The 16,310-nt window shown below is 41.8% G+C and overlaps 1 protein-coding gene across 2 annotated transcripts in view; it reads right to left on the bottom strand.

Moving 5' to 3' along the window:
• LOC132383050 (ubinuclein-2-like) overlaps positions 1-16,310 on the bottom strand; it is a 64,037-nt gene that overhangs the window by 33,477 nt on the left and 14,250 nt on the right. For both annotated transcript variants that reach the window (XM_059953770.1, XM_059953769.1), the window contains exons 8-9: positions 14,423-14,552; positions 3,023-3,141 (exon numbers count right to left, since the gene is read on the bottom strand). In XM_059953770.1, coding sequence (XP_059809753.1) covers positions 3,023-3,141; positions 14,423-14,552 — 249 coding nt within the window. The remainder of the gene's footprint in view (positions 1-3,022; positions 3,142-14,422; positions 14,553-16,310) is intronic.

Genomic DNA, 16,310 nt, shown 5'->3' with positions numbered 1-16,310 from the left:
CACTTATGTATAGCTAAGACTATAGCTAAGATCTTTGCACAGTACTGTAGTAATTTTATGTATTGCACTGTACATCTGCCACCAAAAACATATTTCATAACACATGTGAGTGATGATCATCATGATTCTGATATGGGTCTCTATTATGGACTGAGAGTGGGAAGGGGGCAGGGAGAGGGGAACCATGGTTGGAAAAAGGGGAAAGGAAAGGGGAGGGAGTGACAAGAGAGACATTCTGTAATGATCAATAAACCAATTGTTTGGAATCAAATGACTTTGCCTGGTGTCTCAGGGCTGGGAATTGTCTGCAAAGCGCCAATCCCCTGATCATGGCACTCCTTCTCTACCACCTGTCTCACACCCCTCCCGCGGTGCTAAGACCATCACCATTCCCAACAGTCTTTGCTCCTGCCAGATTTGCAAACTCACTCTCCGCTCCACATTGACAAATGAGGCACTTTGCAAAAGTATTAGGCACACTAGCTATATATATGGGTGTCTTAAGACTTTTGCATAGCACTGTAAAAACAGAAAAATATTGGAAGCATTCATGCGTCAGACAGCATATGTGTAAAGAAAATCAGAGTTATTGTTTTAGGTCATTATTATTTTCCTTTCCACAGGAGCTGTCTGACCTGCTGAGTCTTTCCAACACTTACTCTTTTCAGAGGGCATGATGCAACCTGACCAAAAAAAAAATGGTTGCCAAATGAGAAACAAATGCATACTGCCTCCATGTACTTCAGCTCAACACCAGAGAATAAACCAGGACAGTTTAATGGTCGCACTCAAACAATCTGCAATAAATCAGAAGCAAAGGGATTTAGGGCTGTAGATACACAAACTGCTAAAAGCTACTGTCTTCTATATCAAGTGGCCTTAGGAACAATAACTTGCTGCTTCATTTTGACACAACCTTGTTCAGACCTCACTGAGAAGTACTTAACTAGGACAGAAAATGCAGAAGCAGTTAATGTTTCAGGGCTGGGAGAAGTAAAGACAAAAACAAAAAAAAACTTGCTCTTTTGTTCTTGCCTACATTTCTTCCTTTCTCTGCATCTGAAAATCAATTTCATCTCCTTAATTCTTTCAGTGTCAAGTCTATGCAGATTCAGCAGGCGATTTAAAACTTCGACACGACTCTACAGATGCTCAGTGAAGAGTATCCTGACAGATTGCATTATGGCCTGGCATGGAAGCACTAACGTCCAAGAGTAGAAAAAACTGTATAAAGTGGTGGATACAGCCCAGTCCACCACAGGAAAAGCCCTTCGCACGATTGAGTACATCTATAAGGACTCATTTCACGTTCTCTATATTTATTGCTTATTTATTTAAATTATTGTTTTCTCTTTTTGCATTTGCAGTTTGTTGTCTTCCGCACTCCGGTGGAACAGCCTAGTTGGGCAGTTGCTCAAAGATTCTCTTATAGTTACTATTCTATAGATTTCATGAGTTTGCGCACAAGAAAATGAATCTCAGGGTTGTATATGGTGACATATATGTACTTTGATAATAAATTTACTTTGAATGAGCACTGAAGCAGGAAAGCAGCATCCATCATTAAAGACCTCCACCACCTAGGCCATGCTCTCTTTTTACTGCTACCATCGGGAAGGAGGTACAGGAGCCTTTAGTTCCCACACCGCCAGGTTCAGGGAGTTATTACCATTTAGCTATCAATCTCCTGAACCAGCATGGTTCACTCACCTCAACACTGAACTGATTCCACAACTCACGCCCTTGGCATTATTTATTTATTTATTTATTGATTGATTGATTGATTGATTGATTGATTGTATTTGTGTGATCTGTCTTCTTTTGCACACTGGTTGTTCGTCAGTCTGCGTGTGTAGTTTTTCATTGATTCTATTGTATTTCTTTGTCCTACTGTGAATGCTTCCAAGAAAATTAATCTTAGGGTAGTATATGGTGACAATAAAGTTACTTTGAACTTTGAAGTGGTCCCACATAACACATTCCTCACCAACGAAAGCTCTCCAACATTAGGGGTGCAAACTCTAAGTGATTTTCTCAGTCCAGAAATCAGATTAATGGCGATGACCTGCTGCATTGACAGTTGCGGTCAGCTAATTTTTCATGAGTCTTCCACTTCCACAATGTTACAGGACTCCGTCCCTGCCTGGACCCACGTGCTGCTGAAACCACTGCCTACCCGTGTCCTCCTGCTTGATTGCCCATCCTTCATAAGCCTAGAATCAAGTTCCATCATCATCATCATCTTCTTTTTCTTCTCAAGACAATCGCTGAGGACTGAGGATGAATTGCTTCCAATTCAGTTCTGTGGCGGCTGAGGAGATCTACTTGAGATTTATAGCCTGTCATCAGTGCCTGACACAGGCAGATGGGTGAGCGAGTAGCACAGGAGGAATGGGGCTCCTTTCCACATTTTTACTGGGTTTCTATATGTTCCTGATGGAGAGACCTGAGACTCTTAGTGCCACCTGGGACACTCCTCCTTTCTGTGCAGGCGTGAGTCAGTTGGTGGGTTTGGAGTCAGCCCTCCAAACCCCCCAAGAACATCCTCAGCATTTTTCTTTCAATCTCTCGATAATTGTTTGATGTGAAGCTCAGTGACCTGAGTGCTGGAAATATAAATTATATGGTTTGCCCACCAGAGACAACTGAGTGCGATTACAGCCTCACTGGAAGAGGACACTGATGTTTCCTGCAGGTTGTCTTAGTCACTGAAGAACACAGGGTGGAGGGGATTACTGCTGACTGAGTAACCATTCTGATTTGAACATCTCAAGCTAACACACGAGAGGGTGGTGAACATCATCATTCTATGTTGTAAAAGTTCTGTTCACATTTCACCCCGTTAACTTACACTGGCTCCCTGCCCAGCAACAATTCCATTCTGAAATCTTCATCCTAGTTTTCATGCACATTAACTTCCTCCAGTTCCATAAAACCCTCGAAATGTTACAGCCTAGTACTTGGAAGTTTTGAGCAGCACTTGGGAGAAAACACTTGGAGAAAGGTGTAAGGATACACATACTTGGCAGACCGGGCCTTTGTGTGTGCTTGCAGTTCTTCCTGGTATTTTACCAACTGTGCTGGCATGGCGTTTGCTACTGCTTCCTTCAGTTTCTGTGTGGGATCGCGTAACCGCTCATCCTGCAAAGGCAACATAGATGTTCATGAAGGAATACAATTCGCATTTCTGTCATGCATTTACAACTCGGCACACCCCACAGCACAGTCAATGTTGTGTTGAAGTACAGTCTGTCATATTATAGGAAACACTGCAGCCGATATGCACGCAACAAACATAAGCAAACAGCACACTGATCACTTTCTGCTTTAGGATATTTGTTGGGGTTATTATCCAGACAGTAAGGGAAATCCTTCTTTTCAAACAGCAGCACCAGGTCCCTGAAGGCAGAAAGGATCTCGATTTAACACCTTGTTTGAAAGTTAACATCCATGACAATACCACAAGTACTTCGCTGTAGTGTCACCCTCAAATCACTGGAGTCAGGATCAAATCCCTAATCTCCACAGACTGAGAAGGAAACAAATTTACTCAGCATAGTTTAACCTCCATTGGCGCTACACATAACGGAGAAGAGATCATTTAAGGTTCAAAGGAGGTTAAGCACTATTCATCGCCATTTTAAAATTACACATTCTTCACAAATAGAAATGTTGATTTTATTTACAATTAAAGAACAAAAATTATGGAGTCAACTACTGTAAACAACTTGAATCACTTAGAGGTTCTCTCCGGCACAATTAAAGCAGTCGGGAGGGGCAGACCTGGCAGCATATCATGAGCATAGTGACAAGTTTACACAGGCAATTTCTACTATAAGCATTAACACAGGAATTTTTAATGGAAAAGTTTGCAACTGCAACATTGACCGAAAATAAGGCAACGTCTATAGCAGCACACATTTATTATTTTAGGTAATCCATTACTACTGAAAGAACAATAGAAAGTTCCAGATGATTAAATCTGGAGCAAAAACACAACCTACTGGAGGAACTCAGCAGGTCAAGCTGATGCCGATGCAGATGTTGCTTAGTATGCTGTGTTCCTCTAGGACAGGGATCGGCAACGTTTACCACTAAAAGAGCCAATATGGACCCATTTCCCACAGAAAAGAAAACACTGGGAGCCACAAAATGAAATAACACTGCATACAACAGGGTTTTTTTGCCTTTATGCTATGTATAAACAAACTATAATGTGTTGTATTTTTGAAATTGATGAACTCCTGCAGAGAAAACAAAATTACATTTCTGCATGCAACAAAAACATTTTGAACTCCGAAAAAAAGACATTGGGTTGAAGGTTACTACATAGGTAGCCTACCTTGGATCGAAGAATTAAAAGAAAGCGCGCACTGGCGGGTGTCAGGCATTGGCAGTGGTGATGTATATTAATAGCGATAAAAAACACGTTGTAGCGGTGTAGCGCTACACGCAGCGCTAAAATAAAGACTGCAGTCAAAGGTAACTTTATTCGAACTAAACAGCCTTGCTTTTAAGCCTCCCTCAACCCAGCCCCCATGGACGCAGATGCTGCAAAAGACGCGTACTCACAAACCCCCGTAGGCTATCTCCCTTAGCCGGAATGCTGGCTAATTGTGAGGAAATGTGTCGCCACACTTAGATTGTACAAGATCACCATAATCTTCAAATTTAGAATTACATTTCAAAAGCTAACAAACTAACATAAAATACATTTTAATTAAATACTGACCAATTATTTCCCAAAGCCACAGGGAGCCGCAGCACAGAGGTGAAAGAGCCACAAATGGCTCGGGAGCCGCAGGTTGCCGACCCCCGCTCTAGGACATTGCTTGCTGCCCAAAGCACCTTCATAATAGGAACTAGAATGGTACGGTTTGTTCAGCCCTGAGTAAAACAGTCTGGATCCTCTGTGTGAAATTCACAAGAACTCTGATTGCTGCTTCCATCAATCAGAATTCACAACCTACGAATTGGGCAGGATGCTTAAAGTTTTTGCTTTTCTGTTCAAGATTTATGATTGTTTAACGTCATTTCCAGTACACAAGTGTAAAGGAGAAAGAAATAATTGTTACTCTAGCTCCAAAGCAGCACAAAAAGCACAAAAAGAATGCAAAAATAAAAAACACAATAAATACATAAGATAGCTTATGTACATAGATTGATTGCATGTCCATAAAGGAACACCATGCACAGGAGTGTCTGTACATCAGGTGACTGACAGGGAATGATAAAGTAGTGGTGGTGGAGTGTGTGAAGGGGAGGTTTGTTGCTGGAAGTGTTGATCAGCCTTGCTGCTTGAGGCAAGTAACTACATTTGAGTCTGGTGGTCCTGGTGTGGATGCAATGGAGCCTCGTCCCTGAAGGGAGTGGGACATGAGCAGGGTGGGTGGGATCCTTTGTGATGCTACTGGTCCTTTTCCAGCATCTTTCTGTATATATGCCCTTGATGGTGGGGTAGGCAGGTGTCGGTGATGCATTGGGCAATTTTGAATACCCATTCAGAGCCTTCCTGTCCACCACAGTGCAGCTTCCATACCATGCAGCGATGCGGCTTATTAGGATGCTCTCTACTTGGCATCTGTAGAATGAAATGAGCATGGACATGCATAGTCCTGCTCTTTTCCAGCCTTCTCAGAAAGTAGAGGCGCCAGTGAGCTTTCCTGACTGTGCAGATTCTGTTTTGATGTCACAAGATGCAAGATGTGCACTCCCAGTGCACAAGGTGTGAGTTCTTCTGAAGTCGATAACCATCTCCTTTGGCTTGTTGACACTGAGGAAGAGTTACTCGCCAGGCCTCAAGCTCTTCCACTTTGTCTCACGCACCACCTTATCGGTGCTGGCGATGAGCCCCACCGATGTCATGTTATTGGCAAACTTGACAATGTAATTATCCGGGTGCTTGGCTGTGAGGTCATGTGTGACCAGAAATAGGCTCAGCACACAGCTCGGGGTGGGGGTGGGGGGCACCCGTGTTGAGGATGGTGGGGAGGGAGGAGTCATTGCACACCCTGACTGTCCAGGGTTCTGGTCATCATTCTTACTTTTTGATTTTGCAATGGGTAATATATAGTGACGTTGTAGGAATTCTCATGTGACCTGCAGGGCTTCAGAGTCAGCTACTAACTGATAGATAAAGACAGATAATTGATTTAACCTTTTCATGAAGGACCATAAAGCTGCGATGCACAGCTTGTGACCCATGAAGCTCATCCTGCCCAACCCCAAACCACATTTTATCGACTTTCACACGGGTCAAGTGGTGGCTTCAGATATCGGTTAGTTAACGCACATAGGTTGAGCTTTTTCACTTCCACGGTATCTGAAGTTCTTCAAACAAAAATAGATAAAGAACTGTTTGTATTTGAATCTAGTTTTCTGCTCGTAAACTCCCTTTCCTTGAGCAGATCTGTCATTATTGGTTATGGAAGCAGCAGTTTAGTGTTTGCTTAATGTTCTTGAAAGCTCTCGAAGCTCATGCTTACATGTTCTTGAAAATTAATAGACCGATTTTGAAAGGAAATAAGAAATCAAGTTCCCTTTTAATCATATATATTTTGCTTCCTTTCCCTCTCCAGCAGCAACCTAATCCATGAACTCAGCTCCTAAAATCAAGACCTCGTGCTCCTTTGATAGACAACAAGCCATAGGCTTTCTGTGAAAAAAAACTTTGTGAATGCTGCCAACAATCAACGATAACAACAAATTAGGGGATTAATAATTAAATTTTAAAATTAAAGCCTTAGAAAGATCACTTAAAATACTGCAAAATATAAAAAATTATATACATTTAAACAGTTTTAACTCAATTAGTTCAAATATGTAAATTACCCTGAACAGAACCTTTCTCTCCTCATAATTACTTAACGTACACCCAAGCCAATCTCTGTGCTCCTATTCCCAATATTGTTGCAGCCAAGGCCCATGTAAAACAGAAGAGGCAAGGCAAGGGTGACTTCAATACAGCACTTGACAGAAGGAGCCCTGTTAAAACAGGTCAATGGGAATGGGAACTGGTCAAAAGGTCTCCACTCACATAAAGGAAAATGGTTATGTGGTCTAAGGAGAAACCTTTATCTAAGCCCCATGACAGCAGCAGGATTTCCTCAGGGCACGGCCCAAGACTCAACCAACTGTTTTATCAATGACCTTCTCTTCTTAAAGGTTGAGTGGAGTTGTAGTAACAACCTTGCACCCAGTGTTAGTAAAACCAAACAGCTGATTGTGGACTTCAGAAAGGGTAAGACGAGGTAAAAAACACCAGTCCTCATAGAGGGATCAGAAATGGAGAGAGTGAGCAATTTCAAGTTCCTGGGTGTCAATATCTCGGAGGATCTAACCTGGTTGCAATATATTGTTGCACCTATAAAGAAGGCGAGACAGTTGCTATAATTCATTAGGAGTTTGAGGAGATTTGGTTTGTCATCTAAAACACTTGAAAACTTATTCAAATGTACCATGGAGAGCATTCTGACAGGCTGCATCACTGTCTGCTATACAGGGTGGGGGGTGGGGGGGAGAGGGAGGAACTACTGCACAAGATTGAAGTAAGCTGCAGAGAGTTTAAAATTAGTCAGCTCCATCATGGGCACTGGCCTCCGTCATTTCCATGACATCTTTAAGGAACAGTGCCTCAGGAAGGCGATGTCCATCATTAAGGACCCCCACCACCCAGGGCATGCCCTCTTCTCATAGTTACCATCAGGAAGGAGGGACAGAAGCCTGAAGGCACACACTCAGTGATTCAGGAATATCTTCTTCCCCTTTGCTATCCAATTTCTGAATGGACATTGAACCCATGAACATTACCTCACTACTTTTATTTTCTATTTTTGCACTAATTATTTTAACTATATATGTACAACATTCAGGTATGGCAAGTATTATACGTCCCACAGGGTTGCCTCAAGAAATTCCCATTACGAACAAGGGAGCACTTAACGAACCACCTTCACCATTCAACAACAGTATCATTGCCACCATCCACCATCAATGTACTGGACTAGAAACTTAAACCAGGTCAGACACTGTATCCGCTAGAGAGTGATTCAAGGCTAGACTCAACAAAGGTTACCAGCATCTACTTGTGGAGTGAGTATTCCATCACACCACAAGTGTGATGGAATATTTCATACTTTCCTGTTTAGTGCAATTCCAAAAATACACCAGGACAATACAGCCCACTTTGACTGGCAAGCCATCCATTACCCTGAACATTTAGTCCTGAACAAACAGCAGTGTGGTTGGTGCTGGAATCAGTTACAAAATGCATTGCAGGTCCTTGCCAACATCAATCACCTTAAAGAGTAAAAATGTCAAGACTTGTAACATAAACATTATTCCAACTTGGAAATATCTTGCCATTCCTTCAGGGTGGCAGAAAAAATTAGGACGGGCAACTAATTCACTCTGAAATGTCTCCATTATCTCAGAAATTAAAACAAGAAACAAAACCTTCAACCTTTCCCTCACTTTCCAAGTACACAAAGAGTATTTAGGATGCTATAGCATACGTGGTCACAGAGAATCTCAGTATGGAAGATCAATCATTACCAAGCTCCTTGTTATAGCTGCATGTGCAGCTTTAATAGAAAAATGAGGAAGCCCAGCTCTGTTAAGCTTGGAATCCTTTACTATCTCCTGCTCATTAAATTGAATTATCCTGATCAGTCTGGGAGTTATCAGAATTAAATTATCTGATAAAACACAAAGAATTCAATCTGCTGTGTTTGCTCTGCCTCTTTGATGAAAAAAATCCTATAATCTTCTCCTGATAACTGAACCCTTTGAAGTAGGAGGCAGAGAAAGGGAGGCAGGCAAAGCACAGAGAAGCTCACTCCAAAAATCATTTCACCATGTTGGAAATTGATAAATGCATCTCTAATTATGGTGGCTCAGCTGCACAAGAGCAAAGGAGGCGACCAAAGATGATACGGTAGAGATATAAGTCAAATGGACAGGCACTTATGCAGCTGTTGATATGAAACCAATGGTGCTTTCCCTCCCTGGGAGCAAAATGAAGAACGTCATAAAATGGTGCTGGGCTTTCTTAAAGGGTACGGTAATATGCCAGGCATTAAGCTCACATTAGCAGTGACACAGGTAAAAGGAGGTACAAAGTCTTGCAACATGAATTCAGAGAGCTAAGTAGCAGATTTAAAGAGCAGGAGTCAAAGGTTGCAATTTCTGGATTATTTCCAACACCACGTGCTAGCAATTGGAGGTCAGGTTTGATTAAAAAAATGGTGCAAAGGGAGGGCTTTTGGAGTTTTGGATTACTGGGATCATTCCTGGGAAGGCACGGCCTGGAAGTGAACCAGAACAGGTCAGCCCTCTTGTGGAGATCTTTGCTCATGTTATTGGGACACAAGCTAAATTCCATTTTTTTTTAAATGAAAGGTACACAGATAAACTGAAGGTATTGATTAGCAAATGGGAGGGGGGCATTGAAGTATTAATTCAGGAGTCAGGAAGGATAGACTACAAAGCTCTTTAAATGTAGTTAAAGGGGTAGAGCCTATTGTTGCATGTGTACAACAGGCATTAAACAGTCAGTGAGAGACAAAGAAGCAGATTATGTGACAAATGACACAGCAATGCAAAAATTATTACAGTAATAAGGAATTTTATCTTCCCTGATTTTAAATAGAATTTTTAAAGGGTCCAGGAGAGCTTTTAAAACCAGTTTCCTGGGATGGTTGTTGGAAACAAGGGGTAGTAATGGACCCAATCTTGATGAAGCCAGAGAAATGATTGGAACGTCAATGGGAAAATATTTTGGAGTTAGTCATAACTTTTAAATTTCAAAGTAGTAATTAATGGAAAGGGATAAGGGTGGCCCCAGAAATGAAAATGCTGAATTGTAGGAAAGTCAATTTCAATATCGTAATGTAGACCTGGAAAAAGTAGACTGTGGGGAGCTTTTTACAGATACTTAACAAGCAGGAGTCATTCAAAAGTGAAATAACGAAAGCTTAGGGCCAATGTGATCCCATAAGGAGAAGTTCAAGTGCCTGGGTGTCAAGGTAGAGTGGACTGGATAAAAATTAAGTCTACAACTAATACAGAAAGTTGAACCCAGGGCAAGCCCAATATATATAAGGTGCAGGGGAATACTTAAAAAATAGGAAGGCAAAAATTGGGTAAAAATATGGTGTGTAAAAATAGGTACTAGTGGTCAAAATTAAGGAGAACACCAAATTATTTTATAACTATCTTTAAGGCAAGAGGGTTACAAGGGAATGAGTAGGGCCCAATAGTGACTAAAGGAGCAATCAGGTGTGGAATACAGGAGCTCTAAAATTAATAATTATGGTATGCATTCACTAAGAGTAACATCATAGTTGGAGAATTTAAGGAGGGACGTTGAAATTCCAGAACAAGTTATCATGAAAATACCAAGATTGGTGGAGTTGTAAATAGTGTAGAAGACTGGCAAAGAATACAGCACAATATAGATCAGTTGCAGATATGGGCAGAGACATGGCAGATGGCATTTAACCCAGATAAATGTGAGGTGTTGCACTTTGCTAGGGAAAATGCAAGGAGACAGTACACAGTTAAGGGCAAGATCCTTAAGAGTGCTGCTGAGCAGCGACATCCTGGGATCCAAGCTCACAGCTCCTTAAAAGTGACTACACAGGTCTATAGGGTGGTTAAGAAGGCTTATGGAATGCTTGCTTTTATTAGTCAAGGCATTGAATTCAAAAGTCATGAGGTTATATTGCAACTTTATAAAACTCAGGTTAGGCCACATCTGGAATACTGCATACAGCTCTGGTCACCCCAATATAGGAAGGACGTTGAAGCCTTGAAGACGGTGTAGAAGAGGTTTGCCAGGACGCTGCCTGGTTTAGAGGACATGAGCTGTCACGAGAGGCTGGACAAACTTGGGTTGTTTCCTCTGGAGCACCGGATGCTGAGAGGACATCTGATAGAGGATTATAAGATTATGAGAGGCATAGATAGAGTGGACAGAGAGTATCTGTTTCCCAGGGCTAAAATGTCTAATATCAGATGGCATGTGTTATGAATGTGCAGCAACTCTGAGGGACCGAAGGGTACAAAGTCGCCCCCTCCTTTTTGAGAATCGCAAGATCGCTATTAATTCGGGTCTGGGACCCAGGAAATGAGAGAGAGAGACGTCCAGAATACACAGGGTTTGGAATGTGTCCTGGCCTCAGCGAAACGGAACCATTGACAACGGCTATTGTCTCTTGGAGACGGAATTGTGTATTGAGTACTGTACTATTCATTAAAACCCCTCAGGGGACAACCAGGGTGGGCTGGTTGAGGGATTGCATCATCCCAACCTGATTGACATCTGAGACCCTGTGAGTAAGAATAAAAGAGGGTCTGAGGAACAACCCCTTTAAACGCACTAGGAGAAACGCTAGAAATCCCGTGACAGCGTTTAATAGCGACAGCCGGTGGGGGGCTCGTGTGCGTCCTCACTTGCCTGGGTTGGCGAGCTCACCACGGAAGAACGGCTTAGCTAAAGGAGAGGCCACACCAACGGGACTCCTGACGGATCAAAATCATAAAAGGAAAGCCAGCAAGTTTTTTCTCCCAAAATCTCTCTCTCTCTCCAACCATTGCAACCCAGCGGTCCCCAAAGGCTGCAGCCTGCATGAACTGAGAGAACTTTATATTTCCATCGGACAATACATTATCCCCTAGACAACGATAGAGCTTATTCCTTATTGATTATTATTATACCCGCAGTTTGAGATTTAGTATTGTCGACGTATATTATCTGTATATTTGCATTGATATTATTTTTGTGTATTTTTACTAATAAATACTATTAAAAATAGTATCATCAGACTTCAACGGACCTCTCTATCTTTGCTGGTAAGTGACCCAGTTATGGGGTTCGTAACACATGCGTTAATGGTGAGAGGGGTAGGTTCAAATGGAATGTGAAAGGCAAATACATTAGAGGCTTTTAAGAGACATTTGGATGTGCACATAGATGTAAGGAAGGTGGAAGGATATGGACATGGTGTAGGTAGGAGGGATTAGTGTTTGGGTGGCTTTGATTTGCTCTTTAGCTGGTTCGGTACAATGTTTTGGCTAAATGACCTGTTCTTGTGATTACTGTTCTATGTAAAAAGGAGTACTGGGTATCGTTGGGAGTTTAAAGATGGTTGAGTCCCAGGACTTGATGAGATGTAACCCAGGATTCTATGGAAGATAGAGATGAGATTGTCAGGTCTCTCACCAACATTTTTTAAGGTTTGCTGACCATGGAAGTCAGGCATCTAGAAGCCAGCTAACTTCATGTGGCATCTTCATAAAAAAGGGTAACAAAGGTAACCCAGGTAGTTATCAACCACTGAGTCTAACATTAGTTAGTTAAGTTAAAGTCTTTCCCAAGCCTTATAGGCTCATCAGGCCAGTGCTTATGTCGGTTTCCATGGTATAAAGAGACTGAGAGTACGAGACTTCTCCCCACCCCTCCCCGGATAGACGGCAATCTACCGCGAGGTTAACCGCCAGCATTTTGCCGGTGCTCATTTTCAGCTGGACAGACTAGAGCAGTGTGTGGTTAAGTGCCTTGCTCAAGGACACAACACTCTGCCTCGGCTGGGGCTCAAACTCACGACCTTCAGATCGCTAGTCTGATGCCTTAACTACTTGGCCACGTGCCACACTGTAACATTAATGATAAGGAAGTTACTGGGAACAAAAAAATCTAAGAGACAGATTTAATTCTGATTTAGAAAAGCATGGATTATACAAAGATAATCAGAATGGTTTTGTTGTAGAGAACATTTTGACTCACTAATTTGACTGTGTTCTTCAAAGAGATAACAAAGTGTATTGATTGAAGGTTTTAGTAAGTCCCTTGACATGCTCACATGTAGGAGATTAGTCTAAAGCAGGGGATCCCAATCTTTTTTATGCCATGGACCAATACCATTGAGCAAGGGGTCTGTGGACCTCAGGATGGGAACCCTTGGTGTAAAGTGTTAGAGCCCATAGCATCCAGGGCAAGTCAGCAAATTGGACACAAAATTGACTTGGTATAGGAGGCACAGGGAGATAATAAAAGGTCATTCTTGTGACAATGTCTGTGACCACAGGGATTGATGCTGGGGCCCTTACTATCTGATATGTATGTTAATCAATTTCAAAGTTGATGCAAGAGTAAACCCACACATAACACAAAAGTGTTGACCCTGATAAAGGTGGTCAGATTCAAAAAAATGCATCATGTGTGTAACAACCAACACACCCAAGGACACATACATACCCCTCTAAACCTAAGATAGGTCTCCAGTAGACTCAGGGATTCACACACTGGGCCTTCAACTTCTGCAGCAGACCTGAGGTGCTGGCACAGGTTACATGACGATAATGATCAGTTGATAAAATGGGCAGGGTGATGATAGATGTAATAAGTGTGATGCACTTAGGAGGATGAATAAAGTTAAGACATACCCATGAACAGTTAGCTCGAGTACAGGGGTTCCCAGCTTGGGGTCCACGGACCCCTTGCTTAATGGTATTGGTTCATGGCATAAAAAAGGTTGGGAACCCCAGCTTCAGGGATACTGAGGGAAAGGTTTGATTTACAAGGATCACTGTGGAATGTAGCACAGTTAGATAAGATGGTGAAGAAGACACAGAGAATGGCTGTCTTCAACAGCTGGACAAAGAGAGACCATTACGACTATATTAAACAATGGTAGAGCTACAGGTGGAGTACTGTGTGCTGTTCTAGTGCCACACAGCAGACTGGAGATTATGATGGAAACAACGCAGAGAAAGTTTACCTGAACGTAGCCTGAGTTGGAATGGATCAGTCATGAGGAGGGACTGCAGAGGTCCTTTTTTCCTTGGTTTGAAGGAAACTGATAAGAAACTCATCTGAACCATAGGAAATTGCAAGGGGCAAACAGAGAAGGTAGAAAGTGAGAAACTCTTTCCCTTAACATAGCTATCTAAAGCCAGATGGTATAAGTTTAAGGTTAATAATAGGTTTAAAGAGTATTTGAGGAAAAATATTTTCACCAGGGTGGAACACACTGCCTAAAAGAATGATGGAGTCAGAGACTCTCATAGCATTTAAGTGTCTTGATGAGCATTTGAATCGCCAAGGCAAAGACTCTGACCTGGAAAATAGGGTTTAGTATTGACAGTTGGCACGGGCATGGTAAACAAATGGTCTTTTCTGTGCTGCATGACTATGACTTATATACTCAATTATTCTTTGTAAAACAACGACATCGATTCCACAAATCTTCTGTCTGTAGACTTCTCTCCTAAATTCTTTCGCTGTTTTGAATAGGGACAGTGGCCTTCGAACTCAAAAGCTCTTTGAACTTTGTATTGGGGAAGAATGTACATAAAACAAAATAGCTTGTCCTAACAAACAACAATCAAAATGGTTTGCTTGTCTTTGAGCTTTATATACCTGCTCATTGAGGTGTAGCTTCTTCAGACGTTTCATTAACTGGTCCTTACTGCAGGGCAAGAAAGAAGCCAGATAGCTGTACACTCCTGAACGCTGAGTCGGATTCAGATCCTGCACTTGTAACTCAATACTGCACATACAGACACATACAGCATGGTTAGCATCAATGATAAACCTTACATCCAGCACCCTCCCCACTCCCCAGACATACAGTTTGCAACTAAAAGTTTGTGAACTCTTTGCAATTACCTGGTTTTCTGCATTAATTGCTTATAATTGCGGTCTGATCTTTATCCAAGTCATAGCAGGCAAACACAATCTGCTTAAACAAATAACACACAAAATGCTGCAGAAACTCAGCAGGTCAGGCAGCATCCATGGAAAAGAGCACAGTTGAGGTTTTGAGATGAGACCCTCCAGCAGGATTCCGCAGGTCTCAGCCCGAAACTTCGACTGTCCTCTTTTTAGCATCTGATTTAAAGCATCTGCAGATTTTCTCTTGTTAGTGATGGAACAACTTGACACCAAATTGTCCAAAGTGTTCAAAAAATGCTAAACAAGTTAAAACTGGGGGATTACTCAAGTACTACGTAATGACTTACCCCTTCTCTGCACATACTAAACATGATAACTCGAGCAGTTGCATATGGCTAAACTGCTGGGGTTCTGAAACGAAGCTACTGAATGTTTAACAAGTTTCAGTTTTAAGCAAAAGAACCAGGTACAGTTGCAAGAATAGGTTTCTGAACCCTTTGCAATTACCTATTTTCTGCATTAATTACTTATAAAATGTGGTCTGATCTTCATCTAAATCATAATAACAGTCAGACACAATGTGCCTAAACTAATAACACACAAACAATTGTACTTTTCATGTCTTTATTGTTTAATCATTCACAGTCCTGGCTGGAAAAAGTATATGAACCCTTGTATTTAATAACTGGTATAACTTCTTTTAGCAGCGATAACCTCCAACAAACGTTTCATGTAGCTGCTGATCAGACTTGCATAATGGCGAGGAGGAATTTTAGACCATTCCTCCATACAAAACTGCTTCAGTTCATTAATATTTCTGAGATACCTTGCATGAACAGCCCTCTCCAAATCATGCCACAACATCTCAATTGAGTTAAGGTCTGGACTCTGACTTGGCCATTCCAAAACACAATTTTTTTTCTCATTAAATCATTCTGTTGTTGATTTACTCTTGTGTTTCAGATCATTATTCATTGTCTCATTGTTCCCTCAACGACTGTAAGCTGTCCAGGCCCTGAGACAACAAAGCAGCCCCAAACCATGATGCTCCTTTCACCATACTTCACAGTTGGGATGAAATTTTGGTGTTGGTGTGCAATGCTCCTTTTCCTCTTAACATAATGGAGTGCATTCCCGCCAAAAAGTTTAACTTTTGTCTCATCTGTCCACAGAACATTGTCCCAGAAGCATTGTGGAACATCCAGGTGGTCTTTTGCAAACTTGAGATGTGCAGCAATGTGTTTTTTTAGAGAGCAGTGTTTGCCTCTGTGGTGTACTTTCAGGAACACCGTTCTTGTTCAGTGTTTCTCTTACAGTTGATACATGAACAGAGATTTTAGCAAGTTCTAGAGATTTCTGCAGGTCTTTTGTTGTAACTCTTGCGTTCTTTTTCACTTCCTTCAGCATTGCACGTTGAGCTCTTTGTGTGATCTTAGCAGGACGCCCACTCCTAGGGAGAGCAGCAACGGTACTGAATTTTCTCCTTTTGCAGAGAATTTCTCTTATTGAGGACTGATGAACACTAAGATCTTTAGAAACGCTTTTGTAGCCTTCTCCAGCTTTATGCATCTCTACTATTCTTCTAAAATCCTCTGAAAGTTGTTTTAATGGAGGCATGGTGCACATAAACAGA

Source organism: Hypanus sabinus, chromosome 29 (genome assembly GCF_030144855.1).
Source record: "Hypanus sabinus isolate sHypSab1 chromosome 29, sHypSab1.hap1, whole genome shotgun sequence".
Classification (NCBI taxonomy): Eukaryota; Metazoa; Chordata; class Chondrichthyes; order Myliobatiformes; family Dasyatidae; genus Hypanus; species Hypanus sabinus.
The sequence above is the reverse complement of the archived record's forward strand: the minus strand, read 5'-3'. Positions and strand labels throughout refer to the sequence as shown.